General features: G+C 42.2%; 2 protein-coding genes across 6 annotated transcripts in view; one reads left to right on the forward strand and one right to left on the reverse strand.

Moving 5' to 3' along the window:
• Positions 1-8,959, forward strand: part of LOC147999318 (disks large homolog 5-like) — a 43,986-nt gene extending 35,027 nt beyond the window's left edge. For 2 of the 4 annotated variants that reach the window (XM_087596570.1, XM_087596571.1), the window contains 5 exons: positions 6,173-6,332; positions 6,801-6,944; positions 7,578-7,744; positions 8,463-8,568; positions 8,689-8,959. In XM_087596570.1, coding sequence (XP_087452696.1) covers positions 6,226-6,332; positions 6,801-6,944; positions 7,578-7,744; positions 8,463-8,527 — 483 coding nt within the window. In that variant the 5' untranslated portion in view covers positions 6,173-6,225 and the 3' untranslated portion in view covers positions 8,528-8,568; positions 8,689-8,959. Of the gene's footprint in view, positions 1-4,895; positions 5,149-6,172; positions 6,333-6,800; positions 6,945-7,577; positions 7,745-8,462; positions 8,569-8,688 lie in introns of those variants that run through there. The other 2 variants (XM_087596568.1, XM_087596569.1) reach the window with 2 other exon arrangements.
• LOC134483411 (disks large homolog 5-like) overlaps positions 1-16,417 on the reverse strand; it is a 230,132-nt gene that overhangs the window by 92,778 nt on the left and 120,937 nt on the right. The window lies entirely within an intron of this gene.

The following is a 16,417-nucleotide window of genomic DNA, read 5'->3' on the forward strand; positions in this document are numbered from 1 at the left end:
TACACACATATACACACATACAATACATATACACACATACAAATACACCTATACACACATATAGACAGACATATACACACATATACATATACACGTATACACATACATGCATACACACATTCATATCCACACATACATACAGACATATACATATATACTCACATACATGTAAGCGCATGAGTGGAAGCCAGAGGACAGCTTGGCCCTTGGTTCTCTCCCTTTTACCACGTGGGTCCTGGGGATTGAGTCAAGCTCATCAGACTTGACAGCAAGCCCCTTTAACTGTAGAGCCCTCTTGTTGGCTGCCAGTCACCTTTTTCCACAAATTCTATCCATGGTGGAATGTTTACAGTTGTTATTCTCATGATTCCTTCAGCAATAGCGCAGACATCATTTACACTGCATTAGGAGTTATAATTCATGTAGATGTCAGGAGAGCTGGAGGCGTGGATCAAGAAGAGAGCCCACTTTCAATGTCATTATGTGGTATTGCCTTAGGCCCTTTTATACACTCCCCTGGCTTTGTCTGAGTATATGTTTGAGGTCTCTCTATGACTGTGCAAAGAAGTAAGAGCTAGGGCTGGGCCACAAAATAGGAAAGTACTTGTTCATCCAAAAACAAAAACAAAAAACAAACAAACAAACAAACAAAAAATAATTAATAATTAAATATTGGTGCTAGTACTGAACTACACAGCCAGAAGGTATTTTTCTAAGTAAATAACACAATATTGGGGATGACAATATGATCAAATATCCTACAACATAAGTTTGCAATATTACCTACATTCTATAAATCAAGTCTGACCACCGTTTTGGTTGTTTCCAATCATGTCTGAGTGCATCATCTCGGGAATCCCAAGGAAAATCAGAAATGGGTTCTTGAAGCTGTTGCACAGGGCCAGTATAGACCTAAATACCACAGAGGAAACCTTGATTCTTATCACAAGGGATCATTCACCATCCCTCCTGTCACATAACTTATGACAAGACGTCAACTTTCCTAAACTTAGCCTTTTTCCCAAGTGCTGCAGAAGGGAAGATCTGGTGTCAAGGGGTCTGGATTCAAACCACAGGACACTGAATTCATTTAAATAGTTGTAGTTCATTGAATGCACACACCAATACATTTCAACCAGAGCAACAGCTCACAACTGTGTACTGGACATTGCTAGGCCCCGCTCATTGCAAAATCCACATGGGCTCATGCACAAGTGTTGCAAATGCTCCAGTCTATGGGCCCTGACTGAGGCCATTTTACACATAATTGTTCCAATTTTCCTTGAATCTATTGGGTCCTATGTGAAGAATATACTTGGGGAACTTGTTAAGATTAACAAACCTCATAACATACAGAACATAACAGGGTATGTGACCAGCACCACACAGTTCAACGTCAGAGTTTTTTGTTCTTTGTTAGTGTTTTTCTTGGCATCCATGATGTGGAGAAGTATTACAGAACAATAGGAAAGAGCTGGCTGCTGTGTAACAAATTCACTGCTATTAAGGTAGGTATGGGGGCAAGACCTCAGCAGTAGCCCTTAAGATGGGAAGGAGGTTCCTCAGAAAATTGGACATTGAACTGCCTGAGGATCCAGCTATACCTCTCTTGGGCATATACCCAAAAGATGCCTCAACATATAAAAGAGACACATGCTCCACTATGTTCATCGCAGCCTTATTTATAATAGCCAGAAACTGGAAAGAACCCAGATGCCCTTCAACAGAGGAATGGATACAGAAAATGTGGTACATGTACACAATGGAATATTACTCAGCTATCAAAAACAACGAGTTTATGAAATTCGTAGGCAAATGGTTGGAACTGGAAAATATCATCCTGAGTGAGCTAACCCAATCACAGAAAGACATACGTGGTATGCACTCATTGATAAGTGACTATTAGCCCAAATGCTTGAATTACCCTAGATCCCTAGAACAAACGAAACTCAAGACGGATGATCAAAATGTGAATGCTTCACTCCTTCTTTAAATGAGGAAAAAAAATACCCTTGGCAGGGAAGGGAGAGGCAAAGATTAAAACAGAGACTGAAGGAACACCCATTCAGAGCCTGCCCCACATGTGGCCCATACACATAGAGCCACCAAATTAGACAAGATGGATGAAGCAAAGAAGTACAGACCGACAGGAGCCGGATGTAGATTGCTCCTGAGAGACACAGTCAGAATACAGCAAATACAGAGGCGAATGCCAGCAGCAAACCACTGAACTGAGAATAGGACCCCCGTTGAAGGAATCAGAGAAAGAACTGGAAGAGCTTGAAGGGGCTCGAGACCCCATATGTACAACAATGCCAAGCAACCAGAGCTTCCAGGGACTAAGCCACTACCTAAAGACTATACATGGACTGACCCTGGACTCTGACCCCATAGGTAGCAATGAATATCCTAGTAAGAGCACCAGTGGAAGGGGAAGCCCTGGGTCCTGCTAAAACTGAACCCCCAGTGAACTAGACTATGGGGGGAGGGCGGCAATGGGGGGAGGGTTGGGAGGGGAACACCCATAAGGAAGGGGAGGGGGGAGGGGGGTGTTTGCCCGGAAACCGGGAAAGGGAATAACACTTGAAATGTATATAAGAAGTACTCAAGTTAATAAAAAAAAAATAAAAAAATAAAAAAAAAATAAAAAAAAAAGATGGGAAGGAGATGATGTGTTTGATAACTGAAAGGAGCTGCCTCAGCTGTGTTTCTCTGCCTGCTCAGTGCCCATTCAACATCACTCTGTCCCTGAAGAGGAACTCAAGGTCTGCCCCCTGCTGCCTGTGAGCCAGGAAGAGGCACAGAAAGGCAAGGCCACAGCACTGGTTTCCAATTAATCAGTAATGCTGGATTTCCAATAATGTACTTGTATACACAAATACAGTGTGGTAAGTTGCAATAGATACTAATCATTTCTCATATAGGGCAGCAGTTGATTGACTACAACTAATTCTATTAAAAAAAAGAAACCTGGCTCTTGTAGAAATATACACAGAAATATCTAGGATGGTGGGGAATGAATTCTGCCATGGACTGAACTCGTGGAAGTGGGGTTGGGAGAAAGATGCATGGTTAAATAGCCCACCAGGTTCACATTGTGTCAACTTGATTTAATCTAAGGACAAAGAAGTGGAGTATCTCTGATGGCTTTCTTCTAGTCCCTTTAAAGCATCACTGGGGTTTGAACTCAGAACTTCACACTTCTTGATGGGGCAACTACACTCAAGGAAGCTTAAGACTGTCATAGGCACAGTATTATGCTATATATACAGAGTAGATAATACTAAGATGTTCAGATGGTGATGTCCATTTGTATGCACTCTTAATGTGGACCTAAAAAAAGAGAGATCAAGGTCCGTAGAATAGAAAGATCAGTTCCCGTTGTTTTCTACCATTCCAAACAGAATGACTGGTAGGGAGAGAATGGTAAATAATCGAGAATTCGTAGATGATGCTTTGAATGAAGTGTGGATTTCTGTGCTGGTTTAAAACAGGGTCTCAAGTATCACATGTTGCCCTCTACCTGGCTGGCCAGGATCACTTTGAGCTCAGATAAACCTCCTTTCACTTTGCAATAAATAGGCTTATAAGAGTGGCCTCCAAGGACTGTGCAGACAGCATTAGCCTTTCACAGTTGAGGTGTGTAGCCCACAACTATAGTTTTAGCCATGTTTTTCCATGTCTACCAGCTATTTCAGATTGTTGCTGTTATATGGCTGACAATCAAGGATGCAGAAAAATAACCTGATGCAGAGTAAGGACATGGTGATCACATGGTGATCTCATGGTGCCTCTTCCGTACGTTCTGGATGAGGTTTGTTAAAATTCCAATATTGCAGAAAGCTTTATATAGGGCCCATCACAATAAGGGTCACTATGCACTGTTCTATCTAAAATGGTCTAATCAGAACTGACTACCATATAACACTTCCTGCAATCCTCATATGAGAAGCTTGAGCTTTTGGTTTTGACTTTTTCTTTTCTCGTTCTTTCTTATTTTTTGCTATATAAGTTGAGACAAAGATAGTTAAGGCCATGAATTTGCCCCCAAAATTTGAACTATGTATGTGATCAATCAATGTTAGTGTGTGCATTCTATAAAGTATTCATTTTTTACTATGATAGATGCTTTTGGGTTTGGTGTGGTGGCCATTTCCCAGTGTACAGGTGCAGGGACCTTGCTCTATCCACTTAATGATGTTTATAGCCTCATTTTAGACGTTTCTGTGCACCCCCTATATCTCTTGACTATTTTATTTTTCTGATAGAAGCTCGTGGTATATCTTACTCAGTCCTGTGAGCAGTGCTACTTTGTCGACATTGGTGCAGAGAGGAGAACCCCACCACCAGCATGAGGTTCCCTTCACTGGTGGCTCCAATATTGCATTTTCCTCTGCCAACAGGTCTCCACACATTTCCTAGCACCTTAAAGACTTCAACTCTTTCTCCTAAGGAATTTTCTGGCAATTGTCGATTGCTAAGCACATGACTTCATGAGTGTTCCCCTAATACACACCCATGTTGTAACCTACCATGCAGACTATTTCTTGATGTGATATAAAGCACCCGTACAGAATGAGACAGGAGAACTTTTGACTGCATATTCAAGCTGGTATGAAATCTCAGGAAGTTTTAATGGCTGACATTGGTGAATGAGGACAATTTGAGTCAGGATGAGACATTTTTTGGGAAGATTTGAAAGGAAACATTCATTTAGATGCATAGGAATTACTAAGGTTTTTATAATCAAGCCTTGAGGAAAATTTGGCTTTGGAAGCAGGAGGTGCTCAGTGGCTCTGCCCCAGGAAAGTCTCCTGGAAAGGGCACCTCTGCTTATGCTCAGTACAGGGAGAACATTAGCAGGGAGGCAAAGTCTGCTCCCCATGACATCAGCTGTCCCTTCTTGGACATTCTATTGTCTCCTAGAGAGTTCTGGCATCCTCTGTGATGTCACCAGTGTTGTAGTGACAACCAGTGCCCTAGTTTCTCTCAGTCTGAGTCTGGCGGTTATAAGCTAAGACATGTTTTCCCGTCTTCGCAAGCGTTTTGGGAGGGGGAATGTCGATTGTGGAGAGACTAGAGTGAAGGAGTCTGGCCTTTCGTCTCAAAGTAATGATGGACAAAGACAGCACTTCTGGGGAATGTGGAGTAAGTTCTGGGCAGTGTATTTTGAGCTTCCTGCCAGGGTGGCTGCAGGTTTAAGCTGACCTTTCTAGCAATGGGCCACAGCAACTGGAGCATTTGAAAAGGAATTGAATTTCCACGAATATCACAATTCCTGAAAGTCAGGATTTCAGAACTTTAGTTTCCCCATCCCCACTGGGAGGATATGGTAAGGCTATTATACTGTGAACTTCTGGTCCTTACTTTTCAGTTCATTTGTTCTGTTACATTGATATAATAACACCATCAGTGGTCATGGAGGGTCCACCTTTTCTGAGTTTAGACAGGGCAGCAATGTATTTTACTTTCATTGCTTCTTTAAATACAGTGGGTATCTGACAGTAGTAACAGGGAGAGATTGTGCTCCAGGCAATAACCTTATGTTCTTAGACCTCTGATTTCTTCTAACTGGCAGGGTCATCGTTTGCTTTATACATTAGAGGTTGTATGTTACAAACTTTTTTCTACAATACCAAAACTATTTGGAACGTGTAGACCAAGATTCAGCCTGCAACCTATTCGCACTTCTGGGGCATTTGGTATTTCACATAGGGACACTGATAAGTCTATTGAACATATCCTCCCTTGGAAATGCATTTTAAATCCAAAGTTGTTGCCTTAGAGTATCAGGGTAGGACATCTGAGTGTCTCCAATCACTCAAGTTTAGTGGATGGTGAATTTATCATCTGAGTTCTGAAGCCACAGGGGTGAGGGTCCTGAAACCAAGCTGTACCCTGTTCAGCTGACAATAATCCTGGAGAAGCCATCTCCATGGTACATGTAAGCACGTGATGTCCGGAATAGGGAACACCTGGCTGCTTACATCTCTTGGTCTCTATAGAGTAGTGGGAGAACTGAGATCCACTGAGGAGGCCTCTTAAGCATAGACCAATCACCTAGCAGTGACACTGGGTTCCTGGCTTGTTCTCTTGTTTAGGCCTCACTGAGGTCTATGAACACTCTATGCATTCTCCCCATGCAGGTTCACTTGTGTTCTTCTACCTACAGACGCTGGGAGAGAAACATCATCCCCTGGCACTGACCTAAGCAAGAATCAGGCCATGAAGGAAAAGGAGAGGCTGATTAAAGAGCTGCAGCTCATTACCGAGGAGAGAAATGACCTGAGAGATCGCCTGAGGTTTCTGACAGAGAGATCCATGAAGAACAGGTATGAATCGCTCCAAATGCTCTTGTTTCATTCCTGGGTCTGCAAGGTCACCTTTTTCTTATCCTGTTAAGGTTTTGGGTTCTAGAAAGCTGTGCCTCCCTAACCACCCTGTGCTAAACCTCACCTCCCATATAGTGGAGATTCAGAACCTGACCCTTCCTGAGGAGTGAGATTGAAAATGGACTCATCTGCTTCCATTTATTTAAAAGCAGAACTTGTGGTCTGAATGAAGAATTCAGGGATAAATTCAGGGAGAGTGAGTTCCCAGTGTGCATTTGCAAAGCCCTTGACAGCTGGTGGCTTTGCAAGATTGTAATTGCAGTGAGTTTATGGTGAGTCTCTGTACTTGCTAGGCAGGGGACTGAGTGCTGGAAGATCCAGGCAGCAGCCTGGGGTAATATAGGACCCACCCCGAGTTCATATATTCCTAAATGCCGATGTTCATTGTATTCTATCATTTGGGGCCAGGCCAAACTTCAGGCCAAATCCATATTATGAAGACCTGGAGAGAATGGAGGAGGCGGTCATGTCAATTCTGCACAACTTAGAGATGGAGAACACTGAGGTCCATGAGAACAACCATAAGCTGAAGAAGGAGATTACCTTCTCTAGGTAAGTCCTGGTCAGATAGGCTATCACTTGTGGAATGGCCATTTCTGACTTTCTTTGTTCTGGATTGGACGGTCTTCAGCTCTGGTTCTATCTCTTGTGCTATTTACCCATCAGTCTTCCAGGGTCATTAGGACTCAGTTTTCAGTTCCATAAAAGACTGTTCCTCATCCCAGGATTGTCTAGGCATCTTCAGAAGGCTCTAGAGAGAACAGTACTGATTGAAGTCAGCAGAAGGTTATTAGGCTGCCCTGGAACTATGGTGTCACACCAGGTTTTACAAAACTCAGTGGGTGGACCACATGGTTAGCATGACCTTCTCTTGGTTCTACTGACCTCCTTTGAAGGTGTTGGCCCACTACTAATTGATGTTGGCCCCATGCATTGGGCTTTCATGGATAGTTGTAGATCCATGTTCTTTCTCAGAGGTGTGGACACTAAATGGTGTCAGGCCAAGCAAACAATTTATTCTTCCCCGAATTAACTCTTTATGGTTTGTGCAGCAGCCTTATATGTATCAAGATGCATTTTATTAAGTCTTCATGGGTATCTGGGACCTGGTAGAGTTAGTGGGACTTGGGAGTAGGAATGGGAGAAAGGGCCAGCATGATCTTACTATGCAGACTGTATTTCCAGAAACCTGCTCAGCCAGCTCCTGATGGAGAACACATGTAGGAAGAAGTTGGTCCCACTGAAGCAGGAGAACAAGGAGGGACATCTTGAGTGTGCACTGAACCAGAAATATTTGGTTGACTTCAACAAGAAAGATAAAGACCATCAACGGCCAGAACCAGCATTATCAGGTAGGGACGAGCAGATGTGTTAGCTTAACAATATCTGATAAAATTTGCCAATTTGATACATCTTTGCTTCTCTTACCACCTTTCTAATTTACACTCACAACCAGCCAACCACCTCATGTAATGGAATTGTTCATTGCTCTGCCTATGCACAAGTATTCTAGGAAGTTAACCACTTTTCAGAAACTGAATTATTGTGCAAGCATATTTTGCTGCTCTTTTTGAAGCTGCAGTCTAGTATGGTGACAGATGAATAACATATCTCATTATTGCATATCCATGTGATAGATTGGATCCTATGTAGAGTTTTGAACAATTTCTTGGTTCTTGAACAATTGACACTCTGTGGTCATGTGACCTCTTGTGTAGGAAGCACCTTTGGGATAAGAACCAAGTGCAAGTGTCAAATTAGTACTTGTCATTGGCTTTATCCTTGGTGACAAATGGACATCTCCTTTCTTCCTGCAACCCGATGAGGTCTCTTCCCATTGCCCTGTTCTTGGTTTGCACTGGTATAAGTCTGGGTCCCAGATTGGCAGCCCACATTACTGTGAGGCTTGCTGGAGATTTTGCCCTGCCTGCAGAGTTAGCAACAATGATATCAGTTAAAAGGTCCATGTCGACTGTCCAATAGAACTGAGGTGGTAGAAGGCAGCATTCTGACAGCTGGCTTGCATTTCCCCACCAAATCAGTGTCTGAAAAACTGCCTTCCTCTCCCAGGTCTCAGAAAGTGCAAGAGAGCTGGAATTGGACACACCCCAGTAAGAGAGCTTCCTGAAGAATAAGTTGCTTTCTCAGGAGTCCCTGATGACCAACATCCTGAATGGTAACATTTTTTGGATGAGTATTCATCCTCTGCGTTAATTTGTCATTTCTTAGAGACCCTAAATTTATATAACACTGAGCCAGCCTGACTGATTGAGGTCTTACTCACTTTCTTCTTCAGAAAACAGCACTTGAGAGACAACTTGGGGGACCGCCTTTCATTATGTGTGCTAGAGGAGAAACAGCAATACGTCTGTGCTTCTAAATGTTCGTTAAGAATATGCTTTTAGAAATATTTTTGTTATGATTTTAATTGAAGTTTTCTTTTTGTTGTTTCATATTTATATGTTCTTGTTACTATTTTTACTTTAAAATATTTTTAAATATTTTTATTCATTTTAATCCTGTTTTGTTGTAAAAATGTATTTGTTATGAATAAAAATTGAATTCTATCTCTTGACTCTTAAGACCATCTTTCTTACTCAAGGGTTCTGTCCCTTCCTGTGGACCTAGAACTGACAGCTACAGATGGATCTCTGCATGTTCCATGGAGCCTGGGCTAATAAGTGAATTCAAAGTCACCAAGGTGTACCCAGTGTGACAGTGTCTTTTGTGTGGATAATGTGGCTGTTTCTCAGACACACACTTTATGATGTAATCACTGACATGCTTTACCCAAATGTTAGGGTCCTTGTGGTTCTTCTGAGAGAGCAGCAGATGCTCTACCCTGTGAGTCATCACCACAGCTCCTGCAGGTGGCTTTTGTTATTCCACAGGAGGTGCTGTATTAGGTGGACAAGATCACCTATGATTAAATAGAGAGATCTCAGGAGATGTGTATTCACAGGGAACTTACTGAGCCGTACATGCTCAATGTGTTAGCTTGCCAGGCATCCCTACAGAGCTCTGGTGTTCCCACTCCTCATTGTGGGTCAGGATCATCCTCCAGCACCACTTAGTTTTCATATTAGAGCAGATCTTTCACCTGTTATCAATGATGACCATATATATTATGCACATCTGATAAAATACAGAATAGAAACTAGATCCTGTAAGCCAGCTTGGCATAATGTGTTCTATTAATAGCAAGAAATGTATCTTAATCTAAGCAGTTTAGGGAAAACCTCAAGAGCATACATAGTGAATGCTTCCTATAGCTGTGAACACAGGTTTCTTTTGGAGAGCAGGCCTGTGCAGGCCCAGAACCTAGGTTGGGCAGTTCAAGCTACCCTTTTTCCATGGCCAAACTGGGATCATATTGAGAATGTATTTTTTCCAGGTGACTGATTTCCAATTTATGGAATTGAACTAACTTACTGAGAGTGGAGGTGACTCACAGAGTTAAAGTACAGAAGGAGGAATCCAGAATGTCCACAAAAACTTGCTGTCACCCCAGGGCTTTAAAAGCTCAGCAGCTAGAGAAGCAATGTAGTATTTGGTTATTCTCATGCTTAGGTCTAGTCATTCATTATAAGCTGAACATGACACAAAAAGAATCATCTGTGTCAATATAGAAGCTAGTTGTAACTAGATTCACCCCACACTATCACATCACTACCGTATTTGAGGTTCTCAGTTACTATCTAAGAACCTGGAAGAGGCTGGGTCTTGCTACACATACTCATAATTTATGTCTTCATGACACTGTGTGCTTTGTTCTGTTAATGCTACCATTGGCATACAATACCTTGGATACTTTGTGCTGACATCTGTGACCTGAGACAATAGTTCATGTCATGCCTAACCTGAATAAACTGTCCTTAGAGTACAATGTGGTATTAGGGGCCTTCTTTTCCTATGAGATAGCAAAACATTTCCAGTCTTCAGTCAAGTCTGTCAGCCATTGTCCAGTGCCTGTCTTGAGATGTCCACATTTTCAGCTGAGAGTCTTCATCCAGGCTGCTCTGTAACTTTGTAGAAGATTAAATAGGTCCCAGCCCTAGGATTTAATTCATTGTGACTGTACTTGCCGAACATTCTCAAAGCCCTCTGATCTACCCTAGCCCTCTGTGCTTTAGAGAAAAAAAAATAAAGAACGACATTGCACTTGAAATTTCTCCCCCAACAAAAGGAGAGCCTGCATAGGTCCTTTAAGTAACTCTAAGCCCCAGGTTCCCCACAGCTCCCTCCATTGATTCAATTATTTATCTGTTTTCATTATTGCTCACTTTATTTTTGGTGTGCAAAGAATATGCACCATGTCAGTAAAGTGTGTGTGTGTGTGTGTGTGTGTGTGTGTGTGTGTGTGTGTGTGTTTGTATGGGGAAGGGTCCATAGTAGAAACTGTTGAGGTGCATGCAGACTCATGTTACTACTGCCCCATGGCACCTTGCAGGGAGCACTGAAATGGTGGGCTACTTTAATAAATCCTAAACCGGGCTGTGCATGGTTTGCAGTGAGATTGTGATGTCATCCCCACTGGAGAGAGCAGCAAAAGCTTCATTTATTACATGCTACTTTTACCAAGGTGAGGCAAAGCCTCATCTTATAGAGTGTCTTGTAGGATTTGGCAGCAGGAAATTAATTCAAGGCTCAAATCAAATCAATCAATTACAAACAAAGAGAAAAATACAAAGAGTCAAGGGAACCACGAGCTGTGTGTTGGTTTTTTGTTTGTTTGTTTGCTTGCTTCCTTTTTTTTTTTTTTTTTTTTTTTTTTTTTGTTGAGAAGGTCCACCAGAGAGACAACCTCTTCCTCAAACAAACTATACACCAGAGAGACAATACCTAAACTGACAAAATTAGAAATAAATGGGGGATATAACAATAGACAACCAACAAATTCAACAATCCTCCCTGGTTTGAGTGCCCCGGGGAAGTTGGGAAGCCACTTTTCCCTGTCCTGTGTGACTTTCCCTGCATAGTGAGCTCTCCTGCAGGAGATGCTTTCACATCCTTCTTTAAAAGCACCTGTTCCTCAGAACCAGATCAGCTGTGAAAACAGGCTTCTCCATGTCAGTGTGCTAGCTCCTTCTCCCAGCTCAGAGCTGCAACTCCATAGGATCCTCCACTCCCAGTGCTGTACGGGTCCCATGGAGAAGTCAGAGCAAAGTGCCCCTTCTGAGAAGTGACTTAGAACAGAAGGTTCAGAAGTGACAGTCAACCCCCAAGTGCTTCTTCCAGGAGAAAGCAACCAGCTCTTCTTATGAAACAGTGTAGGCTCCCACATGACCCAGGTCTGTGACTGGGAAAGATTTTCTGGAGCTTAGTTGCCCAGTCACAATGGGGCTACATTCTTGATCCATGATCATTCTACAAAAAAAGGTCCTCCCCCTCCCTCCCAGGCCTTCAGTTGAACCGAGGTCCTTCCAGGACCAACAGACCTGAGAGAACAGAGTGCATCTCAGGGGAGAGAAGAGGCCCGAATGATTTTAAATGGGAGAAAAACCCCATATCCGCCATCTAACAACGTTAGGGTTTGTGCATATGTGGACTTCAGAACCTTAAGGTCAGATTTTCTGATAACAGCTGCTGGTGAAGATGAAGTCTGCTGTGGGTGGAATTGTCCCAGGCAGGGAGGGGATCTGACTCTGCAGGCCTGGCCAGCTTCTTCATTCTCCTGAAACTAAGTGTTGGTCAGCTGTAAATCTGAAGTGAGAGTTGGTTTTTGTCAACTCAAATGGATGAATTTCAAGTCTCACACACTATGTGAGACACACATTTACCCACAGGGGATTTGAACTCACTTCTATAGAAGTGACTGGGGCGAACAGAGGGAAAGCATTCTCACCTTTAGCATTCTGTCTGTATCAGAGACGACGGGGACTGGCTTCCTGGACAGACATGTCCAAGCAGACACACCGTGTAATGGGGGAAAACTGAGGTAAGAAATGTCCTGGGGACAGTGATTTCAGATTGTGCCTTCAGCCAGAAATCTCTGTTGCCATTAAGTCAAGCAGCCTTGGGCCTCCTAAACCTTTCACTACGTCAGGGTGTCTCTGCTCTCACACCTGCATCAGGTCCTCCTCAGATGAAGGCTTCTCAAAATATATATATATAAAGCAATGTTTCTCAAGCTGTGGGGTGCAACCACTCACAAATTTATATCCGATATTATAACTTATAAGAGTAGCAATATTCGTTATGAAGTAGTAATGGAATAATTTTGTGCTGGGGGTCACCACAGCATGAAGAGCTGTATTAAAGGGTTGCATCATTAGGAGGGATTTGAACCACTGCCATAGAAGCTGACACATGGGAGCAGACTCCTCATGTGAGTAGAGACCCATGGCAAGGGATACTGTGTCCTACCTTAGGACCCAGAGGCAGAATCTACCCCAGGAGTCTGTGGGTCACCTTGTCTTAAATTCTTCCAGGGTCAAGAATAGCATTGGTCATCTCAGCAGAATCAGCTTGCACAGCCCACATCAGGCCCATGGCTTCCCTTTACAGAGAAGGATGTGGGTCTAAGTGACAGTCAGTGAGACTGAGGGGACCCTGATACTCATTTGCTTTGAGCTGTGGTTTCTTCACCTGTAAAGTGGAGGTGTTTCTGCTGAATTGGGTTGTTGTGGAGATTAACAGAACATACAACCTGCTCAGTGTCTGCCTGGCATGGACCCTGCTGGTTAAATGGAAGCGCTCGATGGTGATGCATTTAAAAGTAGAATCTCGAGCCCCATAGTGTTAGATGTCAGGCGACATACAGGGGTTGTAAGGGTTTTGTGATTCCAAGAGAGCCTTGAATTAAAACCAAAGGATCTTGTTTTAAATTAAAAAAAAAATAATCAAGTATAAAGTGCCAATATGAAATAATCATAAACAGAAATGAGCTAATTCCTGGAAGTCATTTAGTTTTACATTCTCTGCTTCTATTTTCAAGGCATCTAGAGTAGCACTGTACGAGATCCTAAAGCCTTCTCTTATGGTGCTACCCATTCTTTCCTGTCTCCTTGAGGACTTCTCAGGTGACTTAAGAAAACCTGATTTCCTTTCAGATTGTCCCCAGCTGCTGTGATCTCTCTGTCCATGGGCATTGCCAAAAGCTGCAGAGCCAATGTGTTGTTTCACAACACAAAATTTCCAGACATCAATTTCACCAATGAAGTCTCAGGAATCAGATGCCGAATTCAAGTAAAGCTCCCAACTGTCCTTCCTAATTCACTGTTCCCCCAGAAGAAGAGCATTGTAGCTCCCTCTGCACGCTTTCTTAAAAATCCTTCAACTCAAAGACTTTCCATTGCCCTAGTTATCTTCATTTCCTATCAAGTTGTGCCTTGATCTGCTCTAGACCTAAGTGCCCTTTAGCTTTGCAGTAAAGGTGTGAGGTAGGTGAGCTGAACAGTAATAAAGTCCATGTTCACAGTAAACAAAGAGCTCTTGCATTAAATGTCTGTGCCCTGTCGATGCTATATCACACAATAGTGTTTCATTAAATAATACATTAAGGGAGATCACAGTGTGATCAAATATTTTGTAACATAACTTAGTAATGTTCTCTCTATTACATAAGTCAAGTACTATCCTGTGTATTCTGGTCTTTTTCTCTCATGTCTGTGTTCATCACCATGGGAATCCCAAGGAACATCAATCCTGGGCTTTTGAAACTGTTGCATACAGCCAATTGGGGACCAAAACTACCCAGGAGACTACTGATACTTGACGCACATAAAGTCACCTCCCTATTTTCATATACTTTATGGCAAGAACTCACCATTGCTGACCAGGTCTCATTATCCAACGTGCTCCTAAATGGAAGAGTTGGGGTCAAGGAGGTCATTAACAAAGCACAAAACACCCATCTCAGATAAATATGTATGCTTTTTTGAATTCAAACATCCATGGATGTCAGGACACAATTAAAAGTCCAAACATAAGGATAAGAGACATAGAAGAGAATTGAGATTTCCAGTTCATAGGTCCAGTAAACATCTTCAGCAAATCATAGCAGAAAACTTCCATAAGGTAAAGAAATAAAAGGCCATAAAGGTACAGCAAGCCTACAGAACGCAAATTAATTTAACCAGAAAAATTTCCTCCATTCACATAATAATTAAAACACTAAATGCACACATAAAAGAAAGAATATTATACGGGGTAAGGTATAAATATCCAGTAACAAATGAATTCAGACCTATCTGATTTACACCAGACTGCTCAACGGAGACTCAAAAAGCCAAAAATCCTGGACAGATGTAATGCAGACCCAGGTTCTTATACCCAGCATAATTCGCAATCACCACGAATGGAGAAACCAAGACATTTTATGACAAATCCAAATTTAAACAATATTTTTTCTCTAAGAAAGCATAACCGAGGACAATAGGAGGAAAACTCCAAGAAAATGAGCTAAACTATACCCAAGAACAAAACCAAGAAATTAATCACCTCACAATAATTTAAAAAAAAAGAGAGAGAGAAGCACACAAACATAATTTCCCCAAAACCAGAAAAAGAGGAGAAAGCAGCAACTATTGGTCTTTAATATCTAACCAGACCCTCTGTTACCAACCCCCCAGCTCTTAGGGACAAAACTGCCAGCCAAAGTGTATACAAGGATGGGTCTATGGTTCTAGGTAACTGTGTAGAAGAGGAGTGACTTAAGTGGAATCCATGTGGTGGGAGGCCATTGACTACCCTGAGGCCTGTTGCCCCACCAAAAGGAGATCCTAGAGGTGTGAGGTGGGAATGGGTATGTGTGGGTGGGGGAACACTGTCATATAGGCAAAGCTGAGCAGAAATGGGATGTAAGATTTGATGAGGGGAGTCTGGAAAGCGGGAAAACATTTGAAATATAAATAAATAAAATAACCAATTAATAAAAAAATAGCTGAAAATAAAATAGAAAGTGAAAAGGTAAAAGAAAACTGACACCAAAACAAAACTAAAGAAATCCCTGTAGTGTATTGGTCTAATTCTGCTTGTATTTAATGCTAATTTGTGGAACTCAAGACTGGTTAACCCCAAAGAAGCTGACCCTGCTCCCAGTCAACTGTGATTATGAAGAAGCCAACAGCCAACAGCTGCACAGCAGAGAGATGGGGGAGGTGAGCTTTGAGGGCTTTGCTAGAGAGGATCATGAGGAGGGAAGAAGGAAGAAGAAGCTGCCAAAGAATAAAGGAAGAACGTGTGTGATGGAGAAGAGAGAGGAAGAGGACAGCAGCCATGGTTAAGGGAGAGGAGAGCATGGTCCTGAGGGCTGTCCAAGGGGAACAAAGAGCAGCCAAGATGCTACACAGTCAGTAAGAGTTGAGCGTTATTGTTTGGAAAGTAGATCTGATACCATGGAGGGCAGGCAGCTGCCCAGCTACTGTGCTGATTAGGGCATAGTATACATAAATTTAACACAATGTGTATAACCAGTAAGACAGCGCTGTAGAGGATCCTAAAAGGATTACTTTAGTTTGAAGGGAAGGATAAAATGCCAGAGGAAACAAGAAATAATTTAATAAAACTATGACAGTCAATCAAAAGAAGCCAATAAAAACCACAAAAATTAACAAAATGACAAAATTTAATACATAGTTTTAAATAATCGGGGGCTGGGGATTTAGCTCAGTGGTAGAGTGCTTACTTAGGAAGCACAAGGCCCTGGGTTCGGTCCCCAGCTCCGAAAAAAAGAACCAAAAAAAAAATAATATTTGCATGTCACTAAACTCAATTCCCCAGTAAACAGACATACATTTAGCCAGAAACAGGATCACCATCATGAGAGATGTAGAGGATATACTAGGGAAACAGACTAAGACACAGGTCCCTATAGCAATTCTATGCAGTTTCTCTATCAATAAAAACCAGCAAGTTCTAGAGGTAAATGTCTGTGTTAGTGCTGACCTACACCACCAGACATATATTTTCTTTCAAGTAAATAACAAAATAATGGGGCTTACAATGTAATCAAATATCCTGAAACATGAGTTTGCAGTGTTCCCTACACTTTTTAAATCAAGTCTGACTGCCATTTTGTTTGT

This window comes from Rattus norvegicus, chromosome 19, assembly GCF_021556685.1.
Source record: "Rattus norvegicus strain SHRSP/BbbUtx chromosome 19, alternate assembly SHRSP_T2T, whole genome shotgun sequence".
NCBI lineage: Eukaryota > Metazoa > Chordata > Mammalia > Rodentia > Muridae > Rattus > Rattus norvegicus.